Raw genomic sequence first — 27,323 nt, 5'->3', positions numbered from 1 at the left:
CTATCTTTTCGCGGAACGGCCTGATCGCGGATCCATTAAAGTGAATGAATCCGCTGCGGCTGCCCCACGGTGACTGTTTGTGCATTGCGGCCCACACACGTTCGTGTGCAAGAGGCCTAAGTGCTTCCAGGCAACCTTACAGACATTAAATGGTATGCGTAATTTCCATCACTAAAAATAACAGCTCCACGTCTTTACAAAGGTCAGCGTGTCGGGCAAAATTTATTTCATTTACAAATGTATAAATAGATGTTCAGTGCAAAGCAGAAGACCCCACCATTAAACACATCTAACCCACCCATCCTGTCAGATGAAAGCTGTATTGTTCATGCTCCAAATACTCTTTGGCAGGAGAGGGGAGAACAATAGCAGTTCAGTTTCATCGCTCTTTTAATAATGCACTGTGTGACTGTCAGTTAAGTTGGTTACACCAGTTATTCTCAAGCTAGAACCACCAGAAATGAGACCTGAACTCGCTTCTTGCTGCTGCTGAATACACTCAACGGAAGGAGCTCAGATTATGTTATATAGACATCCATATAGTTTATGCACCCGACCCATGGCAAAGTCTGTAATGCAGGAGAATTATCGTTTGCGCTCTCCCTTTTGTGTGCGTTTTTTTTCCTTCTCTTTTCGGTCCTGCTTGGCTTGTTTGTCCTTTTCCCGTTGTTGCTTGTCCTGATCTTTCTTCTTATGCGATGCCTCCCGCATTGCATCTCGTTCATGTTTCCTGGCATTCACAAGGTCTTCCAGATTGGTGTTCTTGAAAAGTGCTAAACTTTAGTTAAAGATCCTTAATAATAACAGTACTTAAAGAGGACCTTTCATTGGTCCAGACATTATGAAATAAGTAGCAGGATATGTAGGGCGTAGGGCATGGAGCAGGGATCTAAGAGCGCTTACTATTTTTTTTTCTCCCTAGCTGTGACGCTCTCCTTTGTGATTGGATCGCGCTACAGCCAGGGGGGAGGAGACGCCCATTGAGAAATAGGGCAGTCGTCTCCTCCTCCCTGTACCGATGCTATTCATTAGCATACCAGCAGGGGAAGACAGCGGGCGAACGGAGCAGCACACAGAAAAAAAAAACATCTACAGTTTTTTTTAATTCACAGGCCTAAATTTTTAGTCTGTTTTGGTTTCCTGAAAAAAAACAAAAAAAAAAAACAGATTCCATCACCTGCAAGAAGGAAACGTTAAAGGGGCATTCCAGCTTTTAGATATGGAAACCAATCTTCCAAATAGGTCTTCAATATCAGATTGGTGGGGGTCCTACGCCCCAACAGTCAGCTCACGGAAACCTAACACTGGGGTTGGAGGCAGAAGGCTCTATCTGCTGAGTAGTGGCTGTGCCCGCGAACTGAAGGTCTGCTTCCATTCAAGTGAGGAGCTGGGTTGCAGGACGTCGGCACAGCCACTACAAGATGCATGGGACCTTCTGCTTCTGACCCCGTCCACTGTTTGGTTTCCTGCGGCTGACCAAAACAGCTGGTTGGTAGCGGTGCCAGTTGTTAGAACTTCCACCGATCTGATCATCAATATCTTAAGGCTGGAATATACCTTTAAACTTTAAAAGGGTTTCACCACTAACAACAATCAAAAGGTGCCTGCTTGCTTTAGGTCTGACCACCGGGACACCGAAAGAAAGCGAGTCCCAGAGTCCACTATGTGCTTGGAGTGGTGGTGCATATCAGCATCGGACTGAAGTCCCTTTGGCCCACCAGATGAAATGATTCTGAGGACACCCTCTGTGTATATAGGACCTTAAGGACCCCATTTTATTAGGGGTCTATTATTGTCAGAGCTCGGGACCCCCCGACCCTGGTACACATGCAATGGTGGATTAGAATAGAGGAGTTTAGGTCGGCAGCCCTGGGCTCATTGTCGCCCCATATCTGCCGCACTAACAACCTACAGCAGGCCAACATTGATAACGTCCTGAGGCTTCAGTCAGGACGTTCTGCATGGGGCTTAAAGTCAGCACCGCTTCCATGCTGGCCGAAATAACAGGAGCATTGCAGAGTGAAGAATGAGGTGCAGCTTTTTTGAGGGCGAGAACATTGCTAAGAGCACCGTACTCTAAGCTGTGTAAGGGGCAATGTGGGGCTGGGAGGGACATTTTGAACGCCAGTCAGCCATATGTATTTCTGCAGTTACATAAACACTAAATTTAGTGACCTTTCAAGAAACAGCATAGCCAAAGGGAGACAAGGCTCTTCTGGTCTTCTCTCCTGTTGGTCGTGCAGTTACTTGGGAGGCAGATAAGTGGCAATGCAAAATGGCCACGAAATTCACAGTTTATGTAAATCGCAGAAAAATGGTGGATTAGCATGCAAAATTGCCTCTAAATGATAATGACACTGCTGTACTTGTATGTGAAGATGCTGCAGAATAGAAAAAAAAAAAACTTAATGTGAAGCATTATATACCACTGTTTAATCATCCTCCCAATAGTAACCCTTAATTAGCATGATTATCCACAACCCTACCGCCGTACGACTATGTCAGCGATACGGTCTTTAAAAACAGCAGACACCCAGACAATTTGCAGTTTTTTCATCTCTTTATCTGCCAAAAATAAATAAATAGTGAATATAAAAAGATGGCTCAACTGTTCAATCGAATGGCAGAGGTGCTTATCTGCTGGTTTGACTCGCCCAGTCAAAGGAAATGAAGTATTTGGTAAAAAAGGTAGCAGGCACACTCGTATTTGGGATTGGATAAAATAGCTTTATTCTAAATATTTGGATAAAACCTTGTATGTATGGTTACAAGTATGACGTAGAGAAAATTAGAAATAGGTGAGACCTAAGAGTGTGGAGGATCACTGCTAACAAACAAGGAATATATTACAACTAAGAACTTCTCGTTCAGGAGCGCTCCATTTACCTAATTGCCTCACTCAAGCAGCCCAGCGGATCCTGATCACTTGACTATCCCCTGGTCACGTGTCCTTATTACGTCACACAACAGATGCGCTTGGGAACCACGAGGGACGCCGCGAGTCAGATAGCCGAGCTACGATAGGGACCTGCCCGGAAAACCTACGGAGGACATCCCTGGTCGGTGGGTAAGTGAACTCTGAACCTAAGACAGTACGGGACGCCGCACTCAGGTTCAGAACACCAATTCCTCCACAGCATTTACTCTGCCTGCCAAGACAATATACAAAATCATACGTGACTGTATACATAAATAACCAGATATACACTACCTCGCAGCGAGATAGCTCCATTTAAAAAGGATACTCCACCACTAATAGTCCCTGGGAAAGGCAACTACTCCACTGCATCCTGTGGAAAAGCGCTATGCAACAGACATCACCTAGATGTACTACAAGTTATGCGGCTAATATAGCCATATTCCTCAAATATTTTTCCATTTTTTAACCAATTTGTATTCATTTTTATCTTTAATTTTAATAATCTATTTCTACACAAATTTAACCCACAAGTTTTTTCACTAAAGTCTGGTACCAGCTACTATATCACACATCACATTCTTCCTTCTTTTTACCCCATCAGGTACACACATCTAGTGTCCGGATGTCTCACCCTTTTCTAATTTTCTCTACGTCATACTTTTAACCAAACATACAAGGTTTTATACAAATATTTAGAATACAGCTATTTTATCCAATCCCAAATACGAGTGTGCCTGCTACTTTTTTTACCCCAAAAAAATTAAAATGAACAAAATTGTCATACACACCAAATTGGTATCAATAAAATGTACAAATTGGCCTACAAAAATTAGCCCACACAACTATAAAAAAAAATAATATTATAATTATGGGGGTCAGAATATGGTGATTCAAATAAAAGAGATTTTTGTGAAACTCACCTGTAAAATCTTTTTCTCGTCTTTTCCATTGGGGGACACAGACCATGGGTATAGCTTGAGGTATTAGTAGGAGGGACACTATGCAAATGAAAGAGCTCCTCCTCCTCGGGCTATACCCCCCGACTCCACCAGGAGGAACTCAGGCGTTGCACAAGCAGTAGGAGAAGGAGCAAGAAAAAATTATGGAAACCATCGGACCAAGCCATAAGGTCCAACCATAAGCATAAACTGAATTGAAGACCCCTCCTGCAACAGACAGAATGGGTGGGAGCTGTGTCCCCCAATGGAAAAGACGAGAAAAAGATTTTACAGGTGAGTTTCACAAAAATCTCCTTTTCTCGTGCTTTTTTCCATTGGGGGACACAGACCATGGGACGTCCTAAAGCAGTCCATGGGGTGGGAAAAAATCTCAGCACCGCCAGGAGGAACGTCCAACGGTCAAACAGGAACCACAGCCTGTAAAACCCTGCGGTCAAAGACAACATCAGGGATGCAGCTGATAAAACTTCGTAAAGGAACGTAAGGACGACCAGGTGGCCGCCCTACGCAGCTTAGACGCACGATTGCGCCTTGCCCAGGAAGCCTTCACCACCCTAGTGGTGTGAGCAGCATTTCGTGCCGGGGGAACCCTAACACGACAACAGCAGATCGGATCCATCGCGCCACAGTGACCTTGGAGGCCGCCAGACCCCTACGAGGTCCCTCAGAAACCACAAGAAGGAATCAGAACTGCGGACGTAAGTGGTAGCCGTGAGATACACTTCCAAGGCCCGGACGACAGCCAGGGAGTGTAGAGCGCGTTCCCTGGAGTTTGCCGGAGGAGGGCAGGACAAGATCCTTGCTAAAGGTGGAAAGAAGAGACCACCTCGGGCAAAAAGGAGGGAACCGGACGGAACACAACCGTAACCTGGAGAAAAACTAGAAAGGGGCTCCTGGCGGGAAAGAGCGGCCAGCTCCGACACCCGTCTGATGGGAGATGTGGCCACAAGGAAGACCACTCTCCAGGAGAGAAAGCTCAGGGAGACTTCTCTCAGAGGTTCGAAAGGGGCCGTCTGCAGAGCGCGCAGGACCAAATTGAGATCTCAGGGAGGCAAAAGGGGAACATACGGGAACCGAATGTGCCACCCTCTGAAGAAAGAACTTCACAGGACCCATAAGAGCAAGGGACCCTTGAAAAAGGACGGCAGCGCCGAAACCTGACCCTTCAGGGAACTCAGCGACAGTCCCATCTCAAGTCCGGACTGAAGAAAAGACAGCACCATCGGGATGGAAAAGCGAGGGGAGGGAACCCCGAGTTCTCACAAAAAGTCATGAAGGCCTACTAGGTACGATAGTAATCCGGAAGGAAGCCGGCTTCCCCTGATCATGATTCTAACCACCGAATCCGAGAATCCCCTCTTCTTCAGGATGGCGGTTTCAACAGCCACGCCGTTAAACGAAAAGACCGTAGATTCCGGAGGAAGAGAGGACCCCGAGACAGTAGAACCTCCCTGTCGGGAAGAAGCCATGGGGCATCCGCCAGCATCCGAGAACCATGCGCAGTTAGGTCAATCTGGGGTGATGAGGACGGTCGAATCCCATCCACCGCAATCTTGCGTAGACCCCTCGACAGAAGAGAAGCGGAAGGAAGACATAGAGGAGGCTGAAGACTTGCCACGGAGACACCAGCGCGTCCACCCCATACGCCTTCGGACCTCTGGCGCGAGCCGGAGACCTGGGAGCTTGTTGTTGAACCTATGACGACATCAGATCCACATCCGGACGGCACCACCTGCCACGCACGTCATCGCAGACACCCGGATGCAGAGACCCTCGCCTGGCTCCACCTTGATTCGACTTAGAAAGTCCGCAGCCCAGATGCCTATTCCCGGAAGGAATACTGCTGGCCACACCGGAACGTGCCCACAGCAGAATTTTTTATTTTATTTATTTATTTTACTTCCCGCATCACTGTCCGGCTGCGGTCCCACCTTGATGGCTGAAGTAATTCACTCTCAGCTCAAGGATGTTGATAGGGAAAACTATTCCGTCGCCGACCAAACCCCCAGAATCGAGTGGGACCGGAGAACGCCGCCCCAGCCAGAGGCAGGCATCAGTGGTCCAGGAAAAGAACGGGAGTAACGATCTTCCCGCTGTCAGGTTCTGTAGAAAAAAACAGAACGCGCCACCTGCAAATGTAAGCATACAGACCACGAGAGGTCTCGTCCCAGAGGGAAAAATCTCCTGTCGCGGCGGCAGAGTGTGAGAAAAAAAAAACTGGACATATGGTACGGCCTCGGAAGAGGCCACCACAAGACCGAGGACTCGCAGGTACCCCCGAAAGGAAAGACACAGGGAGCGCAGAAGGTGCGACACCGCCATCTGGATCCAGAAGACCTAGTTGTCTGAAAGAAAAAATCTCTTGGTCAAGGCATCCAAAAATATCCCCAGGAGAGCTTCAGGGACGGGAGGAGAAGGATCGTGGAAGTCGATCAACCATCCGAGCTGTTTAATTTGAACAGTGATCCGGACGCCAAGAAATGTCCTTGGTGCGAGGAAGAGCCATCAAAGGCGCTAGGATCATGGTACAGACCCTAGGGGCAGTCGCTAACCCGAAAGGGAGGGCGAAAAAAATACATAGAGTCGGCCACCCATGGCAAGCGCAGGAATCGTGAGATTCTGTGATCGGGCCATGCGGACAGGCGTCCTGGAAGTCTACGGACGCGAGGAATTACCCTGAAGAAGAGAAACAATAACGGAGCGGAGGGATACCAATTGAAACCTCCTTATCCGGAGGAAAAAATTTGAGCAGCTTCGGATCCAGGGTCGGACGCACCGACCCCTCCTTCCTTGGAACGATGAACAGGTCTGAAAAGAAACCCGTGCCCTGTTCCTCTGGGGAAACCGGGGTAATAATACCCCTGGTCCAGAAGGGAAGAAACTGCCATCCAGAGATCCGAGGCGCGGAACGGATCCCCCGAAACGCTGGATGTAAACTATCTTGTAACCCGACGTTACAATTCTTAGAGCCCAGGCGTTCCTGAACATGAGCCCTCCAAACCTGTGGAAGTAGCAGGGAGGCCGACTGCGTCCTTGGACACCATGACGGCTGGGGCTTGAAGGGGGGAGGTTCCTGCGGGAGTCCTGTAGCCCCCCAGCGGCGGGGCAGCGAAAGGACTGGTACTGGAACCGGAGGACCCGGTTCGAAAAGGACGTTAGGACGTAGGTGTGGAATGTAAGAGTTCTTGCCCCCAGATAGCGGTAGGGAAGAACTCGTCCAGCTGAGCCCTAAAAAACCTGGAACCCTCAAAGGGGAGGTTAGTAAGGGGACACTTGGAGAAGCGTCAGCGTCCCACACTATTAACCCAACCTCTCTGTGCAGAATGACCGAGAGGGCTGCAATGCGGGTAAAGAGGGAATCAATGCCCATGGAAGCCTCGCAAAGGAATTTGGAAGACTGAGACACCTGGAGAACCAAATCCGGTGTGTCAGTAGACGCATCATGTTCCGCCAGGTTCAGGTGGTGGCGCTGCAACCACACTTGGGGAGAACACTGACCTAACAAGCCCGCCAGAGATAAATGGCTCTTGAGAAAGAATCTAGGCGCCTGTCCAGAACGTCCTGCAGAGAGGAGCTGGTAAGGACAGGGAAGGCAGTGATCCTGGACACCGGGGGATCCACCCTAGAGGAGAAGACCAGCCCTCCACACTGCTCAGTCGTAAAAGGAGGATCCTGTCCCAGGTTCTGGGTATGACCGCGGAAATTCCTCATGGATAGGAAAAAATGCGGCAACCTATGGCTTCTTGGACAGAAAACCAAAAAAAGGGGGGAACTCCCGCGTAGAGGAGAATCCCCTTGGAGATTACAGGTGTCACGGACAGCCGCTACTAAGTCCGCCAAACGTGGGGAGCTTAGGCGGAGGGACCCGCTCCATGACCTCGTCCGAGCCGGACAATCCCCCTTCAGACCTGCGCTCCTTAGGGGGGGGGAGAGTCGTCTGAACACACCTCTAGACGAGGGGGGAAAACGGAGTCATCCAAGATGGATGCTACCGCTCACGCTGCCTCTTATTAGTCAGGCGACCTCAGCGGGAACCACTGCGGGGAGACGGAGTGGTAGGGGCCACTGGATTGGTAACTGCCATACAGTCCAAAAAGGACATGGCTGCCTTGGCGACTCAGGCCAAATCAGCGGCCGCGCAGGACCTGGCAGATGCCCAGGCGGGTACCGCCAGCTCTGCTGGGACAGAAATAAGCATTTTTCCCCCTTTTTTTTTTTTTTTTTTTTTTTTTTTAAAGGCTGAAAGTGGTTTGAACTCAGAAAGCCTGGACTGGGGCAACAGCCTTATCACTGAGATACCAGCTTGTCTTAGGAGCTGGGTTGGGCAGGAAGGAGATCCTGTCCAGGGCCAGGGCAGGAGGCACAAACACCAGTGGTCTAACAGGACCCCATTGGAGCCTGAGAAGGTGACTTGGCTTAGGCATGATAACAACTATGCAAGAATCTACAGTTGCAGTTAGAGAAAAGAAACCTTAAAAGTGTCTTCTGGGAATCGAACTAGAGATTGTTCACATCAGAAGCAAGGCATTTATACACACACATACACAGCTAGACAGCTGTTCAGAGAGAAGCCGATTGAATAGGGTTAAGATGCCATACCACCCATACCCTTGTGGACCAGTATGGTGCTGCACATGAAAAAAGAAATGGTAAAATGACACAGCCCATTTAGGCTGACACCCTTAATCCATGTTCAGAGAGAAGCAGGGGAGCGGATAGGAGCGTGGGAACCTTTGTAGCAGACGGAGGAAGATGCCGGAGCGAGAGCTAGGCTCCGCCCCACGGCCGCGTCAGGCTCCGCCCCCCGGCCGCATCATAGAAGCGCGAAAAAATTGCGCGCTCCACTCCCTGTGCTTCCTGAAAAACATGTCCCCCAGTGCCGAACACAGCAAAGCGGGGGTTAACAAGGAACGCACGCCTGCCTGCAGTTGCAGCCCAAAATCCTTGTTCTGTCCAAGGTTAGCTGGCGCCGCCAGGGAAAAGTCATGCCTCAAAGGGGGAGCAGAGAGTCCCAGCAGGGAGATAAGCCAGTATAGTGCCTCCATGCCCCAGAACCCCCGGACAGAGAACATCCTCAGTTCACCCAGGCGGCCCATAGACATAAGACAGGGAGGGGAGGGGAAGCAGAGCGATTTCAGTAACAGCCACGCCGTTATACTTATCTGCTCCTGCAGTCTTCTCCCTCCGTTCAGGACCAGCAGGGCTCACCTCTTCAGACGTCTGACTCCAGGAGTGCAGTGCTCTGGGAGAAGGGCAGCAGCAGGTGACCCAGGAGCTGGTGTGATGCCGGAGCTAACAGGTCGAGCCCGGTTTCACTTATCTTCTTGGGGGGAAATGGAGGCAGCCAGGCAACGTCCCAAAGACGGAGGCGGGCACTCCACGGGGGACCAGGAAGGCGCCATGCCGACCTGTGTCCCCATCTAGAATAAAAATAACAAAAAGGAGTAGAATCAGAGAGTGTCAACCTCCTTCACCAGACACTAAGCAAAGACTGAGTTCCTCCTGGTGGAGTCGGGGGGTATAGCCCGAGGAGGAGGAGCTCTTTCATTTGCATAGTGTCCCTCATACTAATAATACCTCAAGCTATACCCATGGTCTGTGTCCCCCAATGGAAAAAAGCACGAGAAAAAAAAATTTCCAAAGCTTTTCTTTTTTTTTTTTACGGTATTAACCTCCTCAGGACCGCCGTACGCAGGATTGCGTCTTTGCGGCGGCCCTGCTCTTCTGGGTGGACGCGCCGGCGCATCCTCTCGCGAGACGCGAGATTTCCTGTGAACGCGCACACACAGGCGCGCGCGTTCACAGGAACGGAAGGTAAGAGAGTGGATCTCCAGCCTGCCAGCGGCGATCGTTCGCTGGCAGGCTGGAGATGTGTTTTTTTTAACCCCTAACAGGTATATTAGACGCTGTTTTGATAACAGCGTCTAATATACCTGCTACCTGGTCCTCTGGTGGTCCCCTTTGTTTGGATCGACCACCAGAGGACACAGGTAGCTCAGTAAATATGTTGCACCAAGCACCACTACACTACACCCCCCCCCCCCCCCTCACTTATTAACCCCTTATTCACCCTTGATCACCCCTGATCACCCCATATAGACTCCCTGATCACCCCCCTGTCATTGATCAACCCCCTGTAAAGCTCCATTCAGATGTCCGCATGATTTTTACGGATCCACTGATAAATGGATCGGATCCGCAAAACGCATACGACGTCTGAATGAAGCCTTACAGGGGCGTGATCAATGACTGTGGTGATCACCCCATATAGACTCCCTGATCACCCCCCTGTCATTGATTACACCCCTGTCATTGATCAGCCCCCCTGTCATGCTGCATTTAGATGTCCGTATGATTTTTACGGATCCACGGATGCATGGATCGGATCCGCAAAACACATACGGACATCTGAATGGAGCCTTACAGGGGGGTGATCAATGACAGGGGGGTGATCACCCCATAAAGACTCTCTGATCACCCCCCTGTCATTGATCACCCCTCTGTAAGGCTCCATTCAGACATTTTTTTGGCCCAAGTTAGCGGAAATTATTTATTTTTTTCTTACAAAGTCTCATATTCCACTAACTTGTGTCAAAAAATAAAATCTCACATGAACTCACCATACCACTCACGGAATCCAAATGCGTAAAATTTTTTAGACATTTATATTCCAGACTTCTTCTCACGCTTTAGGGCCCCTAGAATGCCAGGGCAGTATAAATACCCCACATGTGACCCCATTTCGGAAAGAAGACACCCCCAGGTATTCCGTGAGGGGCATATTGAGTCCATGAAAGATTAAAATTTTTGTCCCAAGTTAGCGGAAAGGGAGACTTTGTGAGAAAAAAAAAAAATATCAATTTCTGCTAACTTGTGCCAAAAAAAAAAAAATTTCTATGAACTCGTCATGCCCCTTATTGAATACCTTGGGGTGTCTTCTTTCCAAAATGGGGTCACATGTGGGGTATTTATACTGCCCTGGCATTCTAGGGGTCCTAAAGCGTGAGAAGAAGTCTGGGATCCAAATGTCTAAAAATGCCCTCATAAAATGAATGTGGGCCCCTTTGCGCATCTAGGCTGCAAAAAAGTGTCACACATGTGGTATCGCCGTACTCAGGAGAAGTTGGGCAATGTGTTTTGGGGTGTCATTTTACATATACCCATGCTGGGTGAGATAAATATCTTGGTCAAATGCCAACTTTGTATAAAAAAAATGGGAAAAGTTGTCTTTTGCCGAGATATTTCTTTCACCCAGCATGGGTATATGTAAAAAGACACCCCAAAACACATTGCCCAACTTCTCCCGAGTACGGCGATACCACATGTGTGACACTTTTTTGCAGCCTAGGTGGGCAAAGGGGCCCACATTCCAAAGAGCACCTTTAGGATTTCACAGGTCATTTACCTACTTACCACACATTAGGGCCCCTGGAAAATGCCAGGGCAGTATAACTACCCCACAAGTGACCCCATTTTGGAAAGAAGACACCCCAAGGTATTCCGTGAGGGGCATGGCGAGTTCCTAGAATTTTTTATTTTTTGTCACAAGTTAGTGGAAAATGATGATTTTTTTTATTTATTTTTTTTCATACAAAGTCTCATATTCCACTAACTTGTGACAAAAAATAAAAACTTCCATGAACTCACTATGCCCATCAGCGAATACCTTGGGGTCTCTTCTTTCCAAAATGGGGTCACTTGTGGGGTAGTTATACTGCCCTGGCATTCTAGGGGCCCAAATGTGTGGTAAGGAGTTTGAAATCAAATTCTGTAAAAAAAATGACCTGTGAAATCCTAAAGGTGCTCGTTGGAATATGGGCCCCTTTGCCCACCTAGGCTGCAAAAAAGTGTCACACATCTGGTATCTCCGTACTCAGGAGAAGGTGGGGAATGTGTTTTGGGGTGTCATTTTACATATACCCATGCTGGGTGAGAGAAATATCTTGGCAAAAGACAACTTTTCCCATTTTTTTATACAAAGTTGGCATTTGACCAAGATATTTATCTCACCCAGCATGGGTATATGTAAAAAGACACCCCAAAACACATTCCTCAACTTCTCCTGAATACAGAGATACCAGATGTGTGACACTTTTTTGCAGCCTAGGTGGGCAAAGGGGCCCATATTCCAAAGAGCACCTTTCGGATTTCACTGGTCATTTTTTACAGAATTTGATTTCAAACTCCTTACCACACACATTTGGGCCCCTAGAATGCCAGGGCAGTATAACTACCCCACAAGTGACCCCATTTTGGAAAGAAGAGACCCCAAGGTATTTCGTGATGGGCATAGTGCGTTCATAGAACTTTTTATTTTTTGTCACAAGTTAGTGGAATATGAGACTTTGTAAGAAAAAAAAAAAAATAATAAATCATCATTTTCCGCTAACTTGTGACAAAAAATAAAAAGTTCTATGAACTCACTATGCCCATCAGCGAATACCTTAGGGTGTGTACTTTCCGAAATGGGGTCATTTGTGGGGTGTTTGTACTGTCTGGGCATTGTAGAACCTCAGGAAACATGACAGGTGCTCAGAAAGTCAGAGCTGCTTCAAAAAGCGGAAATTCACATTTTTGTACCATAGTTTGTAAACGCTATAACTATTACCCAAACCATTTTTTTTTTTACCCAAACATTTTTTTTTTATCAAAGACATGTAGAACAATAAATTTAGAGCAAAATTTCTATATGGATCTCGTTTTTTTGCAAAATTTTACAACTGAAAGTGAAAAATTTCATTTTTTTGCAAAAAAATCGTTACATTTCGATTAATAACAAAAAAAGTAAAAATGTCAGCAGCAATGAAATACCACCAAATGAAAGCTCTATTAGTGAGAAGAAAAGTAGGTAAAATTCATTTGGGTGGTAAGTTGCATGACCGAGCAATAAACGGTGAAAGTAGTGTAGGTCAGAAGTGTAAAAAGTGGCCTGGTCTTTCAGGGTGTTTAAGCACTGGGGGCTGAGGTGGTTAAAACACACACCAAAAAAAAAAAAAAAAGACATACAAGTTTGGAGTCACTATAATTGGACTGACCTGGAGAATGATGGTAACAGGTCAGGTTTACCGCATAGGGAATGCTGTAGAAACAAAACCCCTACAACTATGGCGCTATTGGGTTTTTTTTTCCCCATTTTCATCCCATGTGGATTTTTTTTTTCCAGTTTTCCCCTACATTGTATGCCATATTAAATGGTGCAATTAGAAGGTGCAACTTGTCCTGCAACAAACAAGTCGGTATACAGCTATGTGAACAGGGCAATAAGCACTATAGGGGAACATATAATGACTGGGAGCACATAACTACTGGAGGCACTATAGGTGGCAGTGTAACTACTAGGGTTGCTATAGGCGGCATTGTAACTGCTGAGAGTACTTTTGAGAATGGATGATGGAAAACTGAGGAAAGGAAGATTCTTTGTGGTAAACGCTGCAGAGAGAAGACGTAGTTAAAATAACATGGTGGTCTGCTTGCAGTGAAGAAAAGAGGAGAGGTCACTGGATGTAACAGGTATGTGGTGCTGTATTGTCCTGTATGTGTGACCGTGCAGAATTTAAAAGCTATGTATACCTTTGGGTGCATTTTTTTTTTTTAATGATTGCATTTTACTAATTTTGGGCTAAAATAATTTTTTCAATTGGTCTTTATTAAAAATATTGAGCGGTTCTGTCACAAAGAATTAACAGTTTTTCTAGCTGTGCGAATCCTGCTTTCACTTTGTGCCCATCATCTTATAACCCATATCTTTAAATTAATAAGAGGTCATAAACACATATTTAAGTAAAATGGGTTGTCACACTTCAGCAAATAGCATTTATTATGTAGAGGAAGTTAATACAAAGCACTTACTAATGTATTGTTATTATCCATATTGCTTCCTTTGCTGGCTGGATTAATTTTTCCATCGAATTGTACACTGCTCGTTTCCAGGGTTACGCCCACCCTGCAATCCATCAGTGGTGATAGTGTTTGCACACTATAGGAAAACGTGCTGGCCTATTTAGTGGCCGGGACCATGGGAGCTCACATAGGCTGGTATTTTTTCCTATAGTGTGCAAGCACGACCACCACTGATGGATTCCAGGGTGGTCTGAGAGCAGAGATAACAAGCCTGTCAGCTCCCTGCCTGATGGAGCAAGGAGAAAATTCTGATCCTGCTACTAGAGCGTCTCAGCTCTGTACAGAGAAAAGGACTCCTTATTTTTAATAAAGACCAATTGAAAAAAATATTCTTACCTCGTAATGGAGTACAATTCATTAATAAAAAAAAATTGCCCCCAAAAGGTGTACATAGCCTTTAAAGTCCATCTGAATATGTCTTTATCACTATGGCTGGGGGGCAGGGGTATACTGTGCAGTATACTGTTGTTGTTTTTTTCCTTTTCCTCGTGGGGGCCCAAGCTTGAGGAACAGCCCCGGGCCTTTGGGTCACTTAAGCCTCCCCTGTGCGCATGCATGTCCACTGCTCCATACACTTCTTGCAATTGCTGGGTGTCTCAGTGTTCAGATCTTCAGGGACCATCATACAAAAATAAAAAATAAATCAACTCACCTCTCCTGTTCTGGACGCTGCCACTCCTAAGATCCACAGCATGAGGTCAGAGCGCACCTACGTACTCATGGTATGTGCAGGTCACAGCACAGTGTGCAGAACCTGCAGGAGAAGACCAGGAAGTCCTACTTATTAGTAGTGGAAGCCCTCATTAGTATTCACCTCATAAGACATACTGACATTTTACCTCACTTTGGGGGGGGGGGGGGGGAAGAAGTGCGTCTTATAAGGTGAAAAATATGCTTTATATTCTCCAATTTCTGTATAAATATATATACTGCAATTTCTGTATAAATATATATACTGCAATTTCTGTACAAAGTCAGGATACATTTATCATTGGTCTGGGCGGCAGCAGCAATGTCCTCCTCTTCAGCTGCAGTATCATTAATTAAGGAAGTAACGTGTGTAATTAAACACTGACATACATACATAGAGGCACAAAGAAATAAAAATGTTGCACTGTAAACTTTAGCTGGGCTTGTGTTCCTTCTAATCTAGCCCATGGTTATTGTAACTTGGAAATATATTGTATATCATCAGAATTTATTATTATCACTTTTTACCATTTCTCCAATGTAGAAAAATGATCTGCTTCAATGTGAAAACTGTCAACAAGCTGGTATGTTGCTGTTGACTGACTTTATCTTGGCTTTCTTTTTATTCTCCCTTTGGCTCATGTTAAAAATCAGGATTACTTAGACGTGAATACCTAACGCTCATTAAAGCCAAAGAGCCTGATTGACTAAAGCCAGTTTCAGACGAGAGAGTTCACTGCGAAAAACATACTCCGTGTGGGATCGTGATCTCCCATCCTGAACTCACGGCATTATAATGATTTATAACGCTGTGTGTCCCTGCCCGACAACATCTGTAATAAATTGTAGTGACATAATGCTGTTGGGCAGGGACATACAGTATCATAATGCGGTAAGGTTGTGTTAGAAGAACAGAGTCCAGGAAGGGAAATCATGCTCCCAAGCGGAGTGCGTTTCTCACAGTGAATTCACTCCTTCATGTGCGCAAGACCTTCACAATACAGCGGTCACTCAAGTTACAATGTTAATTTGTACGAAGACAACCAATGTAATTAGAAATTATTGTAACTTGAGACCACCACTCTACAGAAAACTAATAATTTTAGTTTTAATATCCTCAAATTTCAAAGTAAAAAAAAAAAAAAGGGGGGGGTTTTCTAGTATCGTGCAAAATGTGCCCAACGTTGTGAGGCCAATGGGATATAATAATAGAAGACTGCGGTTCTAGCATGTGCGCCGTTGAGGTCACGTGATCGCTCCAGCCACTCAATGGCCTTAGCCATGTGCCGCCCTCCTGTCCAAAAGCAGTACGTCAGCCAGGCAAAGGAGCAGTAAAATACATGTAATACCACTCCATACTGTAGAGAGGCGCTAGACACCCAATCACTGCATGCACTCCAGCAAAATGCCCATATGAAAAGAGAATTTCCAGGGAGAGCTTTGGAGATCCAGAAACAATTTGTACCCGCATCAAATTTTAGGAAATTTGCTCATGTCTAGTACTAACCCCATACCTGTTGCACATTCTCCATAAATTTTGATTAAATTGTATGCTACTATATAGACACAGCGCTGCTCTGGATGTAAAGGATATTCTTCATCATCGGTAACATTGGCATACTGTGCCAGGAGGGCAGCCTTTCTGCGCTGCTCTTCTTCTGACACTTCTTTGGGCTTTACCACGATTTGTGCTTGCTTTTCTATCATGCTGGTGAGCGCTTCCACCTCGTCTAGACGGGATGACAGAGAAACCATAAGCCATGTATAATCACATAACTGAGCAAGGAGAAAACAAAGAATCTGTCCATAGAAGATTAAGACTCCATTATCTCCTACCCACACCTCATGCTGAAATTTGCCATCGGTGCAGTTTTAGGTATAATACAGTTGGCTCTGCAACCACACTACCCCGTCTGATGATACATCTTCTGTAAATTTCATCAGGAGGTGCAGCAAGGAGTCAGTATCATTTTAAAGAGGTTTTCTGAGTGTTTTATACTGATGACCTATCCTCAGGATAGGCAACCAATATCTGATCAGAGTGGGTCAGATACCTGGTACTCCTGTAAATTAGCGACTGTGCTTAATATAGCAGATCAGCCCCATTCACTTGAATGGGACTGACCTTCGCCTAGGCCATGTGACCAATGAACGGGTCATCACTGGCCTAGGAAGAGGCTGCAACTCTCACTAGAGCCACGTCCTCTTCAAGCAGCTGATCAGTGGTGCCGGTATAAAACATTCAGAAAACCCCTTTAAAGGAACCCATTGGCAGTGAGACATTGGGAGGGGGGCTTTATAAAGGCTTCTTTGCCAATTTTCTTTAGCAAGTGCAAAGACGTGCAACCTTTTGTTGATTTACTCCAGGCAAATAAAGACGGGGCCTCACAAATTTAAATGGGTTTTCAGAGATTTTTTTTTTTACTGATAACCTATCCTCTGTATAGGTCATCAGTATCTGATTGGTGGGGTCCGACACCCGGGGCCACCGCCAATCAGCCGTTTGAGAAGGCCGCTTTCCCTAGGCTGAGTGATGACACGTTCATGTGTCACGTGACCTAGGAGCAGCTCAGCCCCGTTGAAGTGAATGGGGCTGAACTGCAATACCAAGCATAGCCACTATACCATGTACGGCGCTGTGCTTGATGAACTGCGAGAAGGCAGTGGTGCTCACAGGATCGCCGATGCCTTCTCAAAACAGCTGATCGACAGGGGTACCAGGGTGTCGGACCTCCACCAATCAGATACTGATGGCCTATCCTCTATCATCACTATAGGTCATCAGTAAAAAATATATCTTTGAAAACCCTTTTAACATTACTGTTAAATTTGGTGTAGATTTCAGTTTCCGGAGGATGGACATCCCAAGATGTGCCCGAATTATTAACAGGTGGGATCATTTTTAAGGGATATTCCTATCTGGAACGTTGATGACTTACCACTAGGATATGCCATTCATTTCAGATAGGTGTGGCTCCCACCTCTAGAACCTGCACGTATCTAGAGAACGGGGCCACCGAAGTGAAGGAGAGAACATTGCCCCATCTGACACCACACGTGCAGCTGCGCTCTGTTCACTTTGAGGGTCCCTTTCTAGAGATAAGTTTGGGTCCCACATCTAGGACCCGCGCCTATCTGCCACTGATGGCATTTGCTAGAGATATGCTATCAGTGTCCCAGATGGGAATACCCCTTTAATAAATTTTCCCCATCTGACACCAGGGGACTCTTACTATGACCGAGATCTTAGTAAATTTCCGCCTTTGTTTCTGTAGCCATAAATCACTTTTCCATACAAGAAAACGGCATTATTGAAGTTACGTGTCTGTTTTCTGGTATACAAAACTCTTAAATTTTTACGAAAAACGAAGCATCGGCTTTTTACAATTCTCCACTGCTCTGGGCACTGCGAAGCAGAAGAGGGCAGGGCCACCACAGCCCAGGAAACTGGCGTAAATTGTAACAGCTCATAGCCGGTGTAGACTCTAGTTTGTGGCGCACGGACCGTACAAGATGAGGCAAAGCATCGGTCTCTTAATAAATTTCCCACATCAAGCTCCGGCAGACTTTAGTAAATGTGCCCCAGTGTCATGTATGGAAAGTTACCTTCTGCTTTAGTCTGGGCTCTGGTCGCCTTCTCAGCATCACACCATTTGGTGACTATCTCTAGACAGACCTCTTCTATGGAGTCTTCTTCCTGGTACATGAAAAGCCAATATTGTCTGAATAGTCTCCAGCTGTAGAGGTGAGTGCTACATAAAGAAGGAAAATGTCTAATGTGGAAAAGCAGACTGTCATCAGACCTTAAAGGGGTTGTGCTCTCGGGATAGGCCATCACTATCTAAAGGGTGGGGTTCCACTGGTCAGCTCTTATGCAGTAGTCCAGCTCCGTCCACTGCAGGACAGCTAATCAGATAGTAATGACCTATCCTGAGGATAGACCATCTCTTGTAAAGGAGTAGATTTGCTCCTTCAATCACTGTATATGTAGGCTTTGAACACCTTTGGAGGCAATTTTTTTACGATTGCATTTTACTCATCTTGGGCTAAAAATTGTTTCTTCACATTTGTCTTTATAAAAAAAAAAAAAAATATCAAAGAATTAAAGTGATTTTGTCACCTAGATTTTACATATAGAGCCGATGCAAATTACCTCAGAAAAGAGCCCACGGGGCTGTTCCTAACGTCTCTGGAGCCCAGCCGCGCCCATTCTGAAGGAGCCGAGCACCACCCTGCAATCCAAAGTCCCCTCCTAGTTCCCATGACGTCACTCCGAGGACTAGGAGGGGACTGGTATGCGGGACGCTACTCGGCACCTTCAGAATGGGCGCGGCTGGGCTCCAGAGACGTTAGGAACAGCCCCTTGGGCTCTTTTCAGAGGTAATTAGCATTTTTATAAAAATCAATTTTCTGAATAAACTAAAGCATTCATATCTAATGCAAAGGTATATTGCAGACATGCTATAGGAGACCTAGCAGACCCTATAAACGGCTCTATATGCAAAATGTAGGTGACAAGATCCCTAAAAGTAGGACTAGTCATGTTGCTGTTCTGACGGCTCACGTGACGCCCTTATCTCAGAACTCCTGGCAGCACTTTCACATCTACGCTTTCCCTTTTCACTATTGAGATCAGTCATAAGATCTCAATGGGGGGGGACGGGGGACGCTTCTGTTTTGTCAAAGGGGACAAAACTGAACTGAAGAGAACGGAGTGCACCAAAATGCATTCCATTCCATTTGGTTGTGCTCCCATCACAGACAGAATAACGCTGCAAGCAGCATTTTTCTGTCCGCGGTGTGGTGCAGAGTGACTTACTATGCAAGTCAATGGGGACGGATCCGTTTTCTCTGACACAATAGAAAACAGATCCGTCCCCCATTGACTTTCAATGGTGTTCATGACGGATCCGTCATGGCTATAGAAGACATAATACAACCGGATCCGTTCATGACGGATGCATGCAGTTGTATTATTGTAACAGAAGCGTTTTTGCAGATCCATAACGGATCCAGCAAAAACGCTAATGTGAAAGTAGCCAAACACTCAAACCTTATTCTTATCAGTTCGGCAACTTTGCCTGTAATAAGTGTTTATGAGCGGTCAGGAATTTAGAGATAAGGACTTCACAGGACTCAATGTAAAACAGAAAATGACAGTCTGCAAACACTAAAACTTAACCCTGCAGGACAAAAACTGCTGAATTTTTTTTTTTATAAAAAATGACATTCAGCTCAAGATGCGCAAAATGCAGTAAATTGCAAGATCTCTGCTAGCTGTCAGTGAGTGGGAACCTTCATGGTTTACTTCTAGAAACTGAAAATCTGCCTGAATGCCTCATGTGTTAGGCCTCTTTCACACAGGCGTTGCGGGAAAATGTGCGGGTGCGTTACGGGAACACCCGGGATTTTTCCGCGCGAGTGCAAAACATTGTAATGCGTTTTGCACTCGCGTGAGAAAAATCGTGCATGTTTGGTACCCAAACCCGAACTTCTTCACAGAAGTTCGGGCTTGGGATCGGTGTTCTGTAGATTGTATTATTTTCCCTTATAACATGGTTATAAGGGAAAATAATAGCATTCTGAATACAGAATGCATAGTAAAACAGCGCTGGAGGGGTTAAAAAAATATATAAATAATTTAACTCCCCCTAGTCCACTTGATCGCGGCCCGGCATCTCCTTCTGTCTCCTTTGCTGAACAGGACCTGTGGTGAGCATTAATTACAGGAACAGGACCTTTGATGACGTCACTCCGGTCATCACATGATCCATCACCATGGTAAAAGATCATGTGATGGATCATGTGATGACCGGAGTGACGTCATCAAAGGTCCTGTTCCTGTAATTAATGCTCACCACAGGTCCTGTTCAGCAAAGGAGACAGAAGGAGATGCCGGGCCGCGATCAAGTGGACTAAGGTGAGTTAAATTATTATTATTTTTTTTTTAACCCCTCCAGCGCTGTTTTACTATGCATTCTGTATTCAGAATGCTATTATTTTCCCTTATAACCATGTTATAAGGGAAAATAATAATGATCCGGTCTCCATCCCGATCATCTCCTAGCAACCGTGCGTGAAAATCGCACCGCATCCGCACTTGCTTGCGGATGCTTGCGATTTTCACGCAACCCCATTCACTTCTATGGGGCCTGCGTTGCATGAAAAACGCAGAATATAGAGCATGCTGCGATTTTCACGCAACGCACAAGTGATGCGTGAAAATCACCGCTCATGTAAACAGCCCCATAGAAATGAATGGGTCGGTATTCAGTGCGGGTGCAATGCGTTCAACTCACGCATCGCATCCGCGCGGAATACTCGCCCGTGTGAAAGGGACCTTAGGCTACTTTCACACTAGCGGCAGGACGGATCCGACAGGCTGTTCACCCTGTCAGATCATTCCTGCCGTTATTTTGCCGTGCTGCCAGACTGCCACTCCGTCCCCATTGACTATATAATAGGGATGAGGGGCGAAGCTCCGGCACAGCACGGCAGTGCGCGGCAAGAGACCGCCAGACTAAAAGTACTGCACGTCCAACTTTTTAGTCCAGCGGCCTCTCACCGCGCACTGCCGTGCTGCGTCAGAGCTCCGCCCCCGTCCCCATTATAGTCAATGGGGACGGAGCTGCAGTCCAGTGCACAGCAAAATAGCGGCAGGACAGATCCGACAGGGTGAACAGCCTGTCAGATCTGTCCTTCCGCTAGTGTTAAAGTACCCTTAAACATATGGATACTCAGCTCATTACCGTACAGTTATATTTTCAGTTTCTAGAAGTAAACCATGAAGGTTCCCAGTCACTGGCAGAGATCTTGAAAACCATGAAAAATAAATATAAGCATTAATTTGCATATGTATCAAATCTGGGTTTTTTTGCACAATAAAAGCACACTGAGCTATGGGGACTGGGTATTGCGGATGTGCTAGCGGCTATCTAGCAACCCATGTCCCCAGCTCTATACACAAAATCCCGGTGACAGGTTCCCTTTAACAACATAGCCCTTTAAAAGAAATGCGTAACCGGAAAAAAAAAAAATCTGCTTGTTAAAACTAGTGACGTCCTTTTTTAAATCCATTTTTATTCTCTGATTGTAGATGTTTTATTCATCTTGCCTGAGCTTTTCTTAACAGGATTTGGAGGTATGTTTTACAGCAGCCACCATAGGCCCTAGACTCAGTGGACAGGAGCTGAACTCATTAACTTCTATGGGAGATGCTCTGTGGCCTGTGCTAAGGTCAGGAGGGAGTAGATCAGCTGCGATATCACCCACTGTGTTATCTATACAGTGGTGATATCTGTCATTCTAAGGCTACTTTCACACCTGCGTTTAGGTCGGATCCGTCTGGTATCTGCACAGAAGGATCCGCACCTATATGCAAACGCTTAGATCCGTTCATGATAATGCAAACGGATCCGTTTGAAAATTGAGATATATAGTGTCAAATTCAATCGGATCCGTCCCCATTGACTTACATTGTAAGTCTGGACGGATCCGTTTGCCTCCGCACGGCTAGGCGGACAGCCGAACGCTGCAAGCTGCGTTCAGGTGTCCGCCTGCTGAGCGGAGCGGAGGACAAACGGAGCCAGACTGATGCATTCTGAGCGGATCCGCATCCACTCAGAATGCATTAGGGCTGGACGGATCCGTTCGGGGCCGCTTGTGAGACCCTTCAAACGGAGCTCACAAGCGGAGCCCCGAACGCTAGTGTGAAAGTAGCCTAATCCTGCCTGTGATGATAATAATGAAAAGCAATTAGGCTTAGTGGCCCGTAGGAAAACTGCAGGATTTTATGGATTTTTTAAAATTAAATACAGATGGTAACATGGAAAATTAAAAATCACATCGCCAAAAATTCCTTACAATATGATTGAAACAATAGGCGACACATTCCCTTTAAAGGGATTCTGTCACCAGGTTTGACCCCTGTCAGCTAAACATATGCTGATGTTCAGGGCGTCTTCACGATTCCTAATGTTGGCTTATAAATGTCATCTGTGGGCTTATTTAGCTAAAAAACAGCTATTACTAACCTGTCAGTCAAACAAATAAGGTGCCGGCCGCACCCGCCGCCGTTTGTGCCCAGCGCCGCCTTTCCGGACTTCTACGCCGCCTCCTAATCCTCTGTGCCGCCTCTCGCTCTCCCTCCCTCCCCCCTCCTGCTGTAAGATCTTGCGCCCAGGGCTCTGCCTGATGCGCCCGTGCGGACTTCTCCATTTGGCTTCTTACAGCGAAGTGCGCATGCGCCGGCACTTCGCGCAACCCCTGTATGCGCGAGATCTTACAGCAGGAGGAGGGGGGAGGGAGAGCGAGAGGCGGCACAGAGGATTGCAGGAGGAGGGGGGAGGGAGAGGATTAGGAGGCGGCACAGAAGTCCGGAAAGGCGGCACAGGGCACGAACGGCGGTGGGTGCGGCCGGCACCTTGCATCCATTAACATCCCCTTGGGCACCTTATTTGTTTGACTGACAGGTTAGTAAAAGCAGTTTTTTAGCTAAATAAGCCCACAGATGACATTTATAAGCCCACATTAGGAATCGTGAAGACGCCCTGAACATCAGCATATGTTTAGCTGACAGGGGTGAAACCTGGTGACAGAATCCCTTTAAGGAGAAATGTAAATGGCTGGCCCAGTATCGCTACATCAGTCCCCTCTACCTCACTGCTGGTTAAACATTAGCCGGCGACTGAGGTTTAGCCCTCGGCAGTGAAAACTGTAAAAACTGGCAGGGGCTGGCACAACCATGACCATCATAACACTTTCAGAAGAGGCGTGCCACCAAATTTTTAGCTCCATCGAGGAGAAATGGGAATGTCACCTCCTGGGGGGAAGTGTCATTGACTCTTCTGCTGAGGTCACAGAGAAAATAAAACTTTTTTGCCCCCTGAGTCCCTCACCATGGACAAAGACCCTTCTGCTCACATCAGTAATGGACACATGAGGCACAACCATTAGGGCACAAGTCTCAAAACTGGAGCAGGAGACTCTGCCAGGAGTAACTACCCCCACGTGCTACCCACTCCCATGGCTGGAGGTGACCCTGCTGGTGCTTATAGTCCTCCAGTGCCAGCGCTTCCTAATAAGGCTCCCAGCACAAGGGACTGGTGGAAACCACTACAACTCCCAGCATGCTAGGAACTCCAGCTTCACAACAGGAAGAGGAGCTGCGCTCACCAGGAAGGCAGACAGGATGCCTCTGAGCGCCTCATCCCTCTCCTCGGGATTGTCCTCCTCCCGCAGCACCCCCTTGATGTAAGCCGGGTAGACCTCCGGATCCATCCCCAGAGCTTCCAGCCGCTCGTCCAACCATGCCTCGAAATCACCGGCTGCCACCTGCTCGCTGGGCGCCGCCATCTTCCAGCCGGGCTGGGGTCCTACCCGAGGAGGAGTGGCTATGCGCCGCTTTCCCAGGGAAGCTCTGAAAACTCCACTGCGCATGCGTCCTCTTCGGCTCCGCTTTCCGAATTTGTTTGGCCCTGTTGGCTCGCCGTCGGTGTTATGCTGAGGCGGGAGTGACTGAGTTTTTTAAATTTCTGCTCTTACAGAAAGCGACAGATGCTGAGACGGCCGAGAGACCGGGTGAGCGGCGGCTTCAGCGAGGGGCGTACGACACGTAATATAGCTGGCTGTGGTGGGACTACAATTCCCAGAGTGAGCCTGCTGCGTCTTGTAGTTCCACACTCTGCTCATACGTGAGGTGTTGCATACAATACTGACTGAAATTGCAGATTGTAGGCCAGAGTTGCACTCCTGGGGTCACGACCACTGGTTGTGTGGACCCGCTATTACATTGGGGGGGATCAGGTAGATAACTGCAGTGATGTAACTGGATTTTCTCTCCCATAGATGCAATGGCAGCGCTTAGTCCTGTGCCATCTGGTACGTATTCTCAGGAGAGCCTGTGACCACCAGTGTCCAGTAAGATGTGTTTCACGTGAGTGCTGATATCTGATCAATTCCAGGCCTGAAGACAGAATCTGATGACAGCCAGACATGTCTGCTGCAGCAAATATGCCCCATTCCTGGACGCTCTCCTTACATAAAACCTGCCGCTAAATCTGTTCAGATCCTCTATACTTTGTTAAAGTCCTTTTGATAGGTCATAGAGACATGTGGGGTTCTGAGTGCTGAGACCCCCAACCATCACTAGACCAAGGGGAGAGAAGTAGGGTTGAGCAAACTTTTGTTTCAAGTTAGGCGAACAGGGTTTGGGTTATCTAAGAATTCTGTTGTGGATTCCGCTACTACGGACCATAAGTTATGGATTGTTAGATAACTTGAATCACAGGTTCGCTCAACACTAGAGAGAAGCGCTTACATGGCTCTCCTCCCTGTAGGAGATGGAGGCATAGATTTTCTATTGAGCCTGTCTCATGCAGTGAGGAGAGTGATCATTTCTCTTTCTTTGTTTCAGGAATTAGAGGGGGTCTCAGCACTCGGACCCCCACCAATCAAAACCTTTGATATAGTTGTATCATCTATCCAAAGTTTCTTGACAGCTCAGTGACACTTTAAACATATTACCTAATCCCAGGATAGGGGACAAGTGTCTGACTGCTGGGATCCCCAGTGATCATGAGTACAGAGGTGTGTCCCCCGTGTGAATAGAACAACGGACAAGCATACTTGCTACTGCTCTGTTAATTCTCTATGTAACTTACACAGAAAGCCTTAAAGTGGATTTCTGGAATTTTACTATTGATCCTCGGAATAGGTCATCAATATCAGATTAGCAGGGGTCTGGCACTCGGCTGCCCCACTGATCAGCTGGTTGGAGAGAAGGCTGCGTGCTGTGCGAGCGCAGCCTTCCCTTCATTCTTTACCTGCTCGCTGTCTACATCACAGCGGTGAGCAGGTGTAGTTACAAGAAGCCGTCCTATTCACATCTATGGGACAGCTCATTCCTATACACTTGATTAGGAAGGAGTCGTCCCATTGAAGTGAATGGGACAGCTTGTCAGTGGCGAGCGGGTAACCAATGAAAGGAAGGCAGCACTCGCGCTGAGCACAGCCTTCAACCAGCTGATCAGCAGGGGTGTCTGACCCCCACTGATCTGACATTGATGACCTATCCTGAGGATAGGTCATTCATTATTAAAATCCTGGAAAACCCCTTCAAACAGTGCTCTGCTGTCTTCAGCATATAAATCCAAGGATGGAGGAAAAAACTGCGGCACTCGCCACGGTAAACACTTCCACTCCTTTATGGAAGATGCAAGAGATGTGGTACAGGCTACATCTCTTGTATCTTCATGTACCCGATTTTAATGGATCCATTAAGGAATGAAAGTTTTTACAATGATGAGTGCTGCAGTTTTTCCTTTATGCTGGGCACCACAACTGTTTATATACGGTCCCTCTTTCTGGGAGTACGACGCAACTGAATCCCAACCAGGTAGTGCTGACTTTTTTTTTTTTTCTAAATATATGGCGCTGCAGCGCACATGCTTGTCCACCATTCTTTTCCTAGGAGTGGGAGAGAAACACAGGACCTCTGTTTCCATGATCATTGTGGATCCCCACCAGTCGGACACATCCTCTATCTTGTGTATAATGAGAAGTATACATCTTGGGACCACTCCTTTTCAAGGGGGTTTCCACCTTTCAGATCTTCATGGCCTATCTGGATTGGATAGGTCATCCAGTATCCGATAAGTGGGGACCCGTCACCCCCACTATTTAGCTGGTTGTGGTCAGTGCTGGAATCATAACTGTGAATGGAGCTGGAAGCAGCGTCATGTGAATCGAAGCTGAGCTGAAGTGCGACAGCATGTCCATTACACATTACTCTGCTCACACCTGGAGTCGGACCCCCACCAATCTGATATTGGATAGAAAAGACCCTAAGCGAACCATATCTTAATATCAGATCCAAGATCCCTTAAGTATTTTCAGACCCCCTATATCAAAATCAGACCCCAGTCCACTAAATCAGTTTCAGACCCCTGTATTAAAGGGAACGTGTCTGAAGTAGTAATAGACACACTTATTTCAGAGGTCTGTCACTTATCTGCTGTTGTAAAGTGGTTTCCGAGAACTTGCTCTCATATGGTGGCAGTGCTCAGAAGTTGTCGGAAACGACTTTACAACAACAGTTAATTGACAGACCGCTATGTAAATGATCCAATACAGATAAACCTCCGCGGTTCTCCTGACTGCCGGGCAGCCAGCGTGACACTGCGGGTAATGTATGGGAAATTTACACTTCCCATATAAACCCTGTAAAAGCTGCTCCGTAACCAATACCACACTACCTCGTCCTTCACCAATGTGGGTATCTTACCCTTCCTACACACAAATGGGCAGCATAGAGAGAAAAGTGTCATTTAAAAGAGTAGAACAGTTAGGCCCTTTGGAGACAAGCGTTTGCGGATGCGTTCAGTGAAAACTGCGCGATTTCGCAAACAAAGCCATTCAGCGCAGGTGCAATGCGATTCACTGCGTTTTGCACGCACGTGATACAAAACGGAATGTTTACAAACAACATCTCTTAGCAACCACTTGCTTGCGGATGCTTGCGATTTTCACGCAGCCCCATTCACTTCTATGGGGCCAGCGTTGCGTGAAAATCGCAAAATATAGAACATGCTGTGATTTTTACACAACGCGAAAGTGATGCGTGAAAACCACCACTCATGTACACAGACCCATTGATATGAATGAGTCCAGATTCCATGTGGGTGCAATGCGTTTGCATCATGCATTGCGCCCGTGCGGAATTCTCGCTCGTGTGAAAGGGGCCTTACAGTAAATATGGCTTCCTTCACTTAGAATCCACACATCTCATACCTCCGCCCATCATTACACTGAGTCACTTCAAATGAGGGTAGGAGCAATGATAAGCATGCTACATA

The 27,323-nt window shown here is 46.8% G+C and overlaps 2 protein-coding genes across 4 annotated transcripts in view; one reads left to right on the top strand and one right to left on the bottom strand.

Moving 5' to 3' along the window:
• Window positions 1–193: 193 nt before the first annotated feature.
• CCDC43 (coiled-coil domain containing 43) lies at window positions 194–23,875 on the bottom strand. Of its 2 annotated transcripts, none has more exons than XM_040436493.1 (5): window positions 23,644–23,875; window positions 18,076–18,166; window positions 16,064–16,199; window positions 14,763–14,812; window positions 194–773 (listed from the first exon to the last, which is right to left on the bottom strand). In XM_040436493.1, the coding sequence occupies exons 1-5, from the start codon at window positions 23,821–23,823 to the stop codon at window positions 586–588; spliced, it is 645 nt and encodes a 214-aa protein (XP_040292427.1). In that variant the 5' UTR covers window positions 23,824–23,875; the 3' UTR covers window positions 194–585. The 2 variants fall into 2 exon arrangements, with proteins under 2 accessions (XP_040292427.1, XP_040292428.1); XM_040436494.1 differs by having other exon boundaries at window positions 18,076–18,221; window positions 23,644–23,853.
• Window positions 23,876–23,917: 42 nt separating this feature from the next.
• Window positions 23,918–27,323, top strand: part of DBF4B (DBF4 zinc finger B) — a 43,793-nt gene continuing 40,387 nt past the window's right edge. Inside the window, exons 1-2 of one of the 2 annotated variants that reach the window (XM_040436491.1) lie at window positions 23,918–24,048; window positions 24,316–24,348. In XM_040436491.1, coding sequence (XP_040292425.1) covers window positions 24,321–24,348 — 28 coding nt within the window. In that variant the 5' untranslated portion in view covers window positions 23,918–24,048; window positions 24,316–24,320. Of the gene's footprint in view, window positions 24,049–24,113; window positions 24,238–24,315; window positions 24,349–27,323 lie in introns of those variants that run through there. The other variant, XM_040436492.1, reaches the window with a different exon arrangement.

This window comes from Bufo bufo, chromosome 6, assembly GCF_905171765.1.
Source record: "Bufo bufo chromosome 6, aBufBuf1.1, whole genome shotgun sequence".
Classification (NCBI taxonomy): Eukaryota; Metazoa; Chordata; class Amphibia; order Anura; family Bufonidae; genus Bufo; species Bufo bufo.
Note: the sequence above shows the minus strand (reverse complement) of the source record. Positions and strands in the feature narration are given on the sequence as shown.

Bases quoted from the DNA above. Each gene is read 5' to 3' on its own strand.
- CCDC43 (XM_040436493.1), bottom strand. From the start codon at position 23,823: ATGGCGGCGCCCAGCGAGCAGGTGGCAGCCGGTGATTTCGAGGCATGG. The intron at 14,813-16,063 runs ATATCCTTTACA...AATTAATGATAC, and splicing joins AATGTTACCGATGATGAAGA to TGCAGCTGAAGAGGAGGACA. The intron at 774-14,762 runs GTATCCTGACTT...ACTAAAGTTTAG, and splicing joins CGCCCAGACCAATGATAAAT to CACTTTTCAAGAACACCAAT.